Below are 10,205 nucleotides of genomic sequence, written 5' to 3' on the forward strand. Positions count from 1 at the left end.
GCTCCGGCAGGCTGAGGGATGCAAACAGGGGAAGCCCATGCCAGGGTTACGCTACAATTAATGATGCTCTAATTCTGCTGGCAGTCCACTGAACGACATCTACGATCGCTGTCAATTAGGCTAGATTATGGGATAATCCCTGCTAATTACATATTGTTACATACCGAGCAGTTATCTCCCTGTAAAGGGTGCCCCTATGATGGACAAACGCTCTTCTTTTAACGCAGCCAGCCCAGATGGCAAAACCCTTTTTCCTGCAGCCAATATTTTGCCTCAGCTGAAACGCCCACACTGCAAACACCGCGCTCTTGTCCCGGATGGCCGGAGGAAGAAGAGGGTGGCCGTGAGGGGCAGGGCCAGCCCGAGAGGGGAGGCAGGGGCAGCCTCAAAGCCAGACCCCGCGGACCTGCCATGCTGCCAGGGCTGGGAGCGAGCACCCCAAGGGCTGTGCTGCAGCAGGGAGCCCTGCCAGCCCCCAGGGACGCTCGGGCAAGGCTGTTGGCAGCTCGGGGTTTGGGGTAACTTGTAAGGCGATGCCATCCTTTGAGCATAACTGCTCCCCGCGTTCCCCAAAATCTCCGTTTCACCTCTACACACCAAAACCCCCGGGGAGCAGGGGGGGAGGATGACCTTGCCGTCCCCAGGGGCGCGACGGCCGGGAAACGGGAGCGATGGCTGCTTAAAATAAGCCGGGAAACAACAACTCCCGGTAAACGCTGTCGTTGCATTTTTAATTGTCCATATGCTTGATCCATTATGTCTCCCCAGCTGGCGGGGCTGACGACGGCTGCCTCCTCATCTGTGCTGCCGAGGGTCTCCGGCGGGTACCTGCATCCACAAGGTAATAGGGCAGGTAACCAGGAGCACGGTGCTGGGGCTGGCTGTGTCCCCGCGCTGTGCCCACCTCTACCCCCGTGTGCTCAGGGAAGCTGGCGTTAAACAGCCCCCAAAAACCTCCCCGGGAGCAGCAAGCAAGGAGGTGTGAGTCTACCAGCTCCCCGTGCCGCCGCCCCGGGGCAGTCGCTATTAAATGAAATGTAGAGGCTTGCTCGAGGAGGGGATGCAGGTTTGGGCGGGGAGAGCGGATTAGAGGAGCAGAGCTGCCTCATTCCTGGCATTCTTGGAGAAAGGAAAAAATAAGATAAAGAGTGAAAGCGGGTTCAGAGCCAGACTTCACGGCCCCTGCACGGGACATCAGCTCACCGGGGCTGCCGGTGTTACAAACTCAGGTGTCCTGGATAACCCCAAACGTGTCCTGCACAGGGAACACCAGCATCTGCTCAGTATTTTGGAGCTGTTGCCTCTAAGGAGCATCCCTTCCCCGAGGCGGACAGTGCTGCTGCATACCGTGGCACGCTCCCAGCCACAGGGCATGCTTGGTGGGAAGGAGAAACAGCTCTGCCGAGGGACCCTCTGCAGCAGCGGGGTCTGTGCCCAGCACCAGCATCCCAGGCACCGCTGGGCTCACCAAGGAAAAAGCTCTTGCTGGGTATTTCACGGAGTAAACCACCAAAGAGGGGTTGCCTGCTAAGGGGGGAGCACCCAGCCAGTGCTCAGAGTTTTCTTTCTTTCTGCAGCCACCAAGCCCACAAACGTTGTGTTTTTACCTTGAAAAAAAGGCGAGAATCAGCAGAATCTCACTGCGCCCCTCAGGCCACATAAATCCCCGGCAAGCAGAATGTGCGACACATCTGCTTGAGAAAGCATCGGGACGGCGTTAGCTTTTATGGCCGGGTTAGCGTGCAAACCTGGACCTTATAAACCACCCCTGGAAGGAGACGGACAGGGCACCAGATATAAATGGTGCCCCGGCCGCTGACCCTGTGTGCAGCATGCCCAGCATTCAGAGCCACAATAAAAGGTGGAACAAATCCCTGTGATTATCCAACATTTCTCATCCTGGGACTCGCCGTCTCCCGTCACGCTCGGCAGCTCAGTGAGCACCATGTGCACAGAGCCCCATTGACGGCGAGAGGTTGTCCGAGGCCAGGAGGGTGGCAGGGAGCCCAGCCTGTGCTCCGGCCCCGCGCCCTGACCGGCTACAAGGGGCTTTTGTCCAGCCTGGGAAGTGCCAGCACGGTGACCTGCCCCGTCCTGGGGACAGGGAGGGGACGTGCCAGTGGTCCGCAGCCGGGTCCTGTGTGCAGGGGCAGGGGGTGCTGGGGCCGGTCCTGCACCGTGCCCCTGGAATGGGGACACGGGTGGTTTATCACCGGTGGCTGGCTGTGGCTAAAAACTGGTGGCCAAAAGTCCCTTCCTGGCCTCTGCCACCACTTTTGCCACCCAGGACACCTCGGGTGGTCTCCATCCTCTCCCTGTTTTGCCGCAGGACAGGAAGAAGACCTTTCCCAACCTTTCTTACACCAAAAATCCCAAGGAGAGAGCGATGCTGAGCAGGCACCGGCAGCATGCATCCCTCACCAAGGGGTCGGTATAAAGCAGAGGGAGCCAACCTTTCTGTGCTTTCTTTAGATGCCGCTCCCCCAGGTGCTCAGCGATACCTGCCCCTGGGTTTAGGTGTGAGGGGCACGCTGCTCTTCTGGGCACGCTGAGAAGGAGGAAAGCACAGAGGAAAGGACAGATTGCTCTCATTTTCTCCAGCCTTTGGGTGGCTGAAGCGTTCAGGTAAGCCCTGTGAGAAGACGACACGTGGAGAAGCAGTGGGGAGCTCAAGGACACGAGATGAGCACGTCTCATCACATCCCCACCGCTCCGACACCGCATATGGGCACTGGAGACACCTCCCCGAAGCACCTACGTGCGCTGCACCCATCGCTACGTGCCAAGGGGAGACGTCGGCGTCTGCAGCCGCCTCCAGCACGGATCCATGGCACCCACACAAGCACGGATGGGAGCACGGAAAATATTTGTTGGAAATATTGCTATATTTGGGGGTAGTCTGTGTGTTCAAGAATTCAGCGAGAAATAATTGACAGGATTATTTGCAGCCATCGGCAAACAACGTTACTTTCCCGAAAGTAGCGGCACCAGAGGGAAAATAAATGGAAGCAGGTGCGGGAAGAGTTACGGAGCACGAGAAGTGCGTTCCTGAGCCAAATGGACAGATTGAGAGACAGAGGAAAACCGATGGGGAAGGGAAGCGGCTGCCTATAGCCCAGATCCCTCAGGCGCGGGGAGGAGGTGGAGGCTGGGCTCGGGCTCCGTTTCGGGGCCTCCATCTCAGCAGCTGCGTTAGCGCTAAGCCTAGGCCGAGGGAGGATTTTGGGGAGCATTTCCGAGCAGAGCAGGGACGAGTTCACTACAGCAGCACGAGCCCGACCACGGCAATGACCATGAGGAGCCCGGCCAGGATGCAGATGCTGATGAAGACGATGTCGCTGGTATCCTGGCTCTTCGCCTCGCGGGCGTCCGCCCCTCCTGCCTCCCGCTGCTGGGCCTCCACCAGGTTTTCGGCCTGGCTCAGCCTGTGCGGGCCGGGGCCGGCGACGAGGGTCACCGTGGCCTCCTTCCTCTTCGGCTCGCACTGCACCTCGTACCGGTGGACGTCCTCCTGGTCGCCTGCTGAGAAGTCGATGTAGAGCGTGCTGACGATGATGTTGGTGTTGTTTCGTCTCTGCAAGACAAGGGTTGCGGCTCCTCAGGGCTCAGCTCCGCGGGGGCAGCTCCAAGCAGCCGCTGAGAGGAACCAGGGCTAACCCCTGCCCAGCTGGCTTTAAGGGAAGGTTTGCCAAACCGTCACCTGGGACTCGGTGCCGCAGGTGTCGAAGCGGGTATGTATCTTGAAGCTCGAGCCGACCACGTGGGCTGCACAGGAGGGCATCCCCAAATAAATCTTGTTCCTCTCCAGCTGGGCCAGGGCCCGCACGGGGATCTGGATGTGGAAGTCGGTCCGCGTGCAGCTGACGTTCATGGGCACAACTATTGGGGCAGAAAAACAAGACATGGGTGAGGCATGGCATTTCCCCAGCTGTGCCACCTACAGCGACCACTGCAACTCGGCCCAGAGCCACCGCTGCTGTCCCCACGACACACGGAGCTGGTGGTGGCACTGGGGCCGGCGGGGACACCAGCCTCACGGCTTTGTTGTGCCTCGTGTGGTACCCAGCACTCCTGCCAATTTGATCAAGGCAATTAAATGAATTTTCAGGGAAAAAAGAGCTACACCTGTAATGCAGAAAGTGTTATTTGATACAGAACACAGCCCCTCTCCATCGCTCTCCCCCTGGCACCCTGTGTAGCCCCTTGGGGTGCAGAAAGCAAGCAGTGCAGGGAAGGCAGTAGGGAGGAAAATGCCCCACTCCTTTAAGGTTAATCCTCGCTGAGCTTGAACCAAGCACTTGGGCAGTATGAATTATTGAATTATTCCAACTCCCTCTGAATCTTGGCCTTACGAAACTGGTAAGATGCAATAAAATCAATATGAAAAAACAGTGTCACTTTGCTACACTCAGTGCATTATAAAACCATTAGAAGATTTACCAAATAACTAAAGTGCATTAGATCAAGAGGAGAAGGAGGAGAAAATGGATCCTCTCTCCCGGCGTGAAGGCTTTCATTCAAACGGCCGTAAATCACACACGCCCTGCCCAACTCACTTCATGGGCCCAGGCAAAAGGGAAATATTTGCATGGACTAAGAGCAGTGGAAGCTGAGATGCCCCTTTTTTACATTCCCATGGTCCTGGGGATGATATGTAGCCCTGCTGGGTGCCTGGTACAAGCTCTCTCCCTCTTAGGCTGTAGAGACCTAGGGGAAAACTCCATCCCCTCTCCGACTCCCACAGCCATGTACTCCAGTATCCCTCCTGCTACACCCCAGATGATGTACAGTTCTGCTGCTGAGGGATAAAAGCTTGAGCACCTGGCTCAGCCGCCACGGCTCCTGTGCCGCCGTGCGAGCAGCTCTGCAGGGCCATGGGCAGGACGCTGCGCCCAGGTCTGCCCACGGATGCTGAGGCTGCTCCTCCGCTCCATGGACCCGAGGCTCATCCTGCACCGAGGGCAGGCATGAATCATCCCCGACACGCGGGTCAGCTCAGATGTAATTATCCTGAAATACAGCGAACGCCATAAATTCGCCGGCTTTTGCGGAGGCTGACAAATCTCTGCACAGCATTCCTCCTGCCCGCCACCGCTTTGGGTACGCTGGCTGGGAGACGGGGCTCGAATGCAGTGGGAATGAGCCCGTGGGGCCAGTGGGGTCCTGCCCCTCCTGTGCCGCTCATGTTGGAGGAGAAAACAACAAAAATTTCCACCCGTGGCTGTGCCACGCAGGGCACTTGGTGGCCTTCCAGCAAGCGGACATGCGATGGCACAGCCACAAAGTGACTGGTGTTAATGCATGAGCTGGCACCTGGGTGCTTGGCCACCTCCCCTAGTGCTTCCATCCCCTAAAAGTCCCCCTGGGTCCTGCACCCCGCCGGGAGGAGCGGACGCCTCACCTCCGACGTAGGCGAGGGAAAAGCCCCTCTTGGCCGTGCTGCGGTCCGTGTGGAGCACCAGCAGCAGCCGATGGCCGCGGGAGGTGACGGGCGCCGGGCTGTCGCGCCCGCACCACGTCCCCAGCAGCGAGGCGTTCTCAGCCCCGCCGTCGAAGGCAGACAGGCGGTCGTAGTCGCAGCCGCCGGTCAGGCTGCTCCGGGCCTCCAGCTCCAGGTCCAAGAAGAAGATTTTGATGCGGTAGCCTGGGGGCAGCTGGATGCTCCACTGGCACTGGAGGTTGTTGGGGTAGAAGCTGGGGTACTGAGGGCTGGAGAAATTCCCCTTGATGGCGGTGTAGACTTCCTGGCACTCTCCTGCTTGGGGAAAAAGAAAGGAAAGCTGAAGTCTCCTGGCTGCTGAGCACTCATTTATTGCTAAAACTTGTTCTACCCTCCACATTACTGCTCCTCAGCCTTGTGGTTGGCCAATGTCCACCTGTGAGTTTTGGGGGGTGGGCAGCAACCCAGGTAGCTGGGCCCATGGGCAGTGTCCTACAGGGGCAGAGAGGGAGGGCACTTAACCCATGGCACATCACAAGCAACAAAGTGCAGTTCTTGTTCGAGAGAAAGAGAAGCTAAGGCCTGGAGGAGCCGTAATGCAGCTATTTGCTTTGCATCATGGTCTTTAACTCCCACCATCACCTCACGAGGTCTCCCCAAAGATCTCCCCCCCAGTATCATCTCCTTGAGCTGCCGTGGAAGGGAAGGCACCAAAACCCACCACCCCTTCCCCACATCCCAGCCACCCCCTCCCCACCCCCTTCCCACCAGCCCCCCCAAACCCCGCACCCGAGTAGAAATGGGCCTTGAAGCCCCTTCCCACGATGTTGAAGTCCGACTTGAAGAGGACGAGGAGGTGCCGGCTGGAGGAGACGGTGCGGGGCGGCCGGGTGCTGCCGCAGTAGCGACCCAGGCGGGGGGCGGTGGCGGTGGGGCCGTCGAAGAGGGCCACGTAGTCGAAGCCGCAGCCCTGGCCGCCCTCCATCTGGAAGTCGGCGAAGACCAGGGTGATGGGGCCGCCGGCCGCCCCGATGCTCCAGCGGCACTCGGCGTCGTTGGGGTAGCTCTCGGGGTACCGCGGGCTGGTGATCTCCCCGGACAGCCCCATCAGCTGCCCGCCGCAGGCATCTGAGACACAGAAACTGAGGTCAGAGGGAGGACGGATGGACGGGTGGATGGACACATCTGCCATCCCCCACTACCTTTGCGGTAGGCGGCGGCAAAGCCTCGCTTGGCCACGTGCCGGTCGGAGCGGAAGACGACGGCCATGACGTGCCAGGCGGAGGCGAAGGGCGGCGGGGTGCTGTGGCCACAGAAGGTGCCCAGGAGGTTGCCCCGGTCGCGGGTGGCCCCGTTGTAGACCTGGAGGTAGTCGTAGGCGCAGGCGGCGTGGTACTCCAGCTCAAAGTGGCTGAAGGAGAGCAGGACAGAGGAGCCCTCGGCCACCACAATCAGCCACGTGCACTCTGTCTCGTAGGGGTATGGCCCCGGGAAGTTGGGGCTGGAGAAGTTGCCGGAGGGTGCTGAGAGCACCCCTCCACATTTGATGCCTGGGTGGCAGGAGAGAGGGGTGGGAGGCAGATGAGACACCCCCCTTTCAGGAAAACCCTAAAAGGATGGTGTCTGGGCAGTGGGACAGGGTGCGCAGCACCAGCTCCATCCCACCACCAGTGCTGCCAAAACACAAGGCTCACCCAGCCCTGAGAAGACATCTCAAAGGAGACCTGGAGGACACGTGTCCTCCCCGCTGCCTTTTGTCCCTCCATGTAAACCCCTTCTTCCCTCCACCCCAGCCCTGCTGAGCAGTGCCCTCCCACACCCAGCCGTGTCCATGAGCTTGTCCTGCTGGTCGCAGCCCTACAGCTCGGTGCCCGCTTCTGTTTCTTGATGGGGAAAAGAAGGTAGAGTTAGTTTTAATAGAGCCGTGGTTACATCCCAGCTGGTTTCCAGCAGCCCCATCCCTCGTCCTGTGCCTGTGGGGAAACCTCAGCACCCTCTGGACAAGAGGCGCACCCCAGCCCCCCGATTAGGGGATTTAGGGAGAGATGGTTAAATGTGGGGTCAGCCTGCCGGCTGCCCAGCCCTTCAGCTTTTTGCTGTCTGCTGCTGTTTTCCCTGATTATAAAGGTGATATTGGTGAATTTGGGCTCAGAGATGTACGGGTGAAGGGCTCATCCCAAAGCTCAGCCATCGCACGCTGCCGTTCACTGCGACCTCCTGGCGAGGGCGGGTACCTCGGAGGTGCACGGTGCTGTGTGTGAGCAGTTCTGGTGTGCACACGTGTGTGAGCAGGAGTGGCAATGTTGGTGGATCCGCCACCGCCTTGCTAATTACCGGGGAGAGGCGACTGAGCAGTACAGGGCTGTGCTAAAGGACTGACGTTATTGAACTAAACTTCCAGGAGGGAAGCCCACAGGAGGGGGGGGGAGCAGATGTGGCGCAGGCAGCCGGGTAGTTAGGGACTCGGTGCCTGGGGAGCTTTGTGTTTTGGGGAGGGATGCTGCCAGTTAGCGAGTTGCTGGGCTGAGCTGTCCCCCAGCCCCTCAATTACTGTGCTGTGTGCTGAACCCGTTCTGCATTCAAGGGGCACGTTGTACAGATAACAGGCAGGTTTACCACATACACCGCAACTTGTATGTGTATATATACACATCTATATGCGTCTGTGGGTATATATACATATATATATGTGTGTGCAACTCCACGAGCTAACAAACCCTTCAGCAACGTGCCTGTAACCGCAGCAGGATGATCCCTACCTGCAATCTTCAATAAAACCAACGTGATGCAGCAAACCAAGCGCACACCCATCTCACACACTTGCACACGCCTGGGTGGTTCCCGGGCTGGATCCTTCCCCCGGCCAGCCCCGGTGTCCCCGCGGTGTTCAGGCTCTTACCTGTGCTGGGGGCCACCCCGAGCGCCCCGCAGAGCAGGGCCAACGCTACCAGGCAGCCCGTGCCCCCGCACCCCATCCTCCCTGCGCGGGCAGCGGTCCCGTCACCGGTGCCCGAGCATCCCTCCAGAGCTGTCTGTCCGGGAGGGAAAAAAATAAATACGGGGAGAAATAAATAAAAAGCAGGAGGACTGCAGAATTAATAGCGGAATGAATAATTCATCGCTTGTTTGAATTAAGAGCGGCAAGGTAACTTGATCTATTCCTCCCTTCCTTCACTCAGTTTTAATGATCTGGATCAAATGTCCCAAGGATTTACACCATACCAGATACCTTGTCAATACACTATATTTAGAAGAGATATTAATGTTTCAGATATGGTGTATAACGGCAGTAAGTCTGGGCTGACAATATGCCCTTAAGGGGCCATGAAAATAATTTAGTTCGCCAGGCAAGACAGCGAACCAAAATGGGAATTTCAGACTCACCACGGAAAAGCACCTCAGGAATTAACGTGATTTATACTGCGGCACTCGCTGCACAAAGCCAACTGTTGATAAAAGCTGGAGAAACACCACGAGCGCTCTGGCCCCGCTTCGGGTGCCCGGCCGTCTCTTGGAGGCGCGATGCTGCAGCACCAGACCTCGCCATCCTGCGGTGGACGGAGGGCAGCAGATGTAAACCTCACAGCATCGGGCTTTTCACAGCCTGCCCGGGAGCAAAAAGACTTCGCAGCCCACTCTCGGATGAGTGCTGGGGAGGAAAAAGCCACAAAGGCCTCAACAAGTAAAGGAAGGTGCGGGAGAGACCTGTGCTTCTAGAAGTCACCTTCAGAGCAGTGGGGAAAGAAGCAGCAAGTAGCTCTAAATCTCAGCCGGGGAGGCAAGTTGTGTTTATTAATTAAGCAATGAGGATCGATGCCTGAGACATTTCCTGTGGATTAATGATGGGCTGGGAGGAGCCGATGGCCCGAGGTGCCGCTGAGGACCATTAACACCAACTGGCCATTAATCGCCAGGAAGTGCTCTGTGCCAGGGTCATTAAGTGCCTGCATATATTTATGGGTAATAACAACAACAATAACATTTGTCCGGGCTCTCTGCCCCATGCCTGGCCTCGCTGGAGCCATGCTGGTGAGCACCGGGAGCATGTCCCAGGGACTGCATGTGGATGGAGATGCCCGGTAGTGCCGGCTGATTGCGCTCGGTGTGCCTGATGTGCTGCCTGAGCCACAGCCATGAGGGTCTGAGAGCAGCCCTCCCAGCCATGGTCCCCTGGGAGCAGGGGCAGCGTGCTCCTGGCTTCTCCTTCGCTCCGACGTGGCCGTCCTCGCCGTGGCCCCATCGCCAGCATCACCCACCTTCCTCCAGCCCACGCACTGCCGTCCTCAGCACTGCATCCAGCACACCCACACCTACACGGCCGCTCTCCTCCAAGCCTCCAGCTGCTCTCAGCCGTCCTGCTCCGTGCCGTGGTGCCCCCCCCCCCGAAAACAGGAGGATGGGGCTGTGCAGCACGGCAGCTGTGACCCCATCCCGGGGGACGGCATCCATCAGCCTCAGGCACATTCACCCTCTCCTGACCTGGGGATGGCAATTCCCCGGCTGGGCCCGAGCCCAGGCAGCGCCATCAGAGCGGGCTGGAGGGCAGAGGGGCCGAGGGGAGGCCGAGGAGCAGCAATAACCCTGACGAGGAGCCAGGCAGGGCCTGCAGCACGCAGCTCTTGCCAGAGGTGCTCTGGCTCAGCCCAGGGTGCCTTGGCTCGGGCCAGAGACACTGCGGGGTTTTTTTTTTTTTGAGGCGTGCTGTACCGGGGGCTCCCTGAATTCCTCGGCGGGCAAATCTATAAATCATGAGTCAAAAAGGCAT

The 10,205-nt window shown here is 58.6% G+C and overlaps 1 protein-coding gene across 1 annotated transcript; it reads right to left on the bottom strand.

Annotated features, from left to right (window-relative positions):
• Positions 1-2,749: 2,749 nt before the first annotated feature.
• Positions 2,750-8,459, bottom strand: CDCP2 (CUB domain containing protein 2). Its single transcript, XM_048062041.2, has 6 exons — positions 8,340-8,459; positions 6,643-6,990; positions 6,230-6,568; positions 5,402-5,755; positions 3,701-3,879; positions 2,750-3,574 (listed from the first exon to the last, which is right to left on the bottom strand). Exons 1-6 carry the CDS (start codon positions 8,413-8,415, stop codon positions 3,260-3,262), a joined length of 1,611 nt encoding a protein of 536 aa, XP_047917998.1. The 5' UTR covers positions 8,416-8,459; the 3' UTR covers positions 2,750-3,259.
• Between the last annotated feature and the right edge of the window lie 1,746 nt (positions 8,460-10,205).

The sequence above is a fragment of the Anser cygnoides genome, chromosome 8 (assembly GCF_040182565.1).
Source record: "Anser cygnoides isolate HZ-2024a breed goose chromosome 8, Taihu_goose_T2T_genome, whole genome shotgun sequence".
NCBI classification, from domain to species: domain Eukaryota; kingdom Metazoa; phylum Chordata; class Aves; order Anseriformes; family Anatidae; genus Anser; species Anser cygnoides.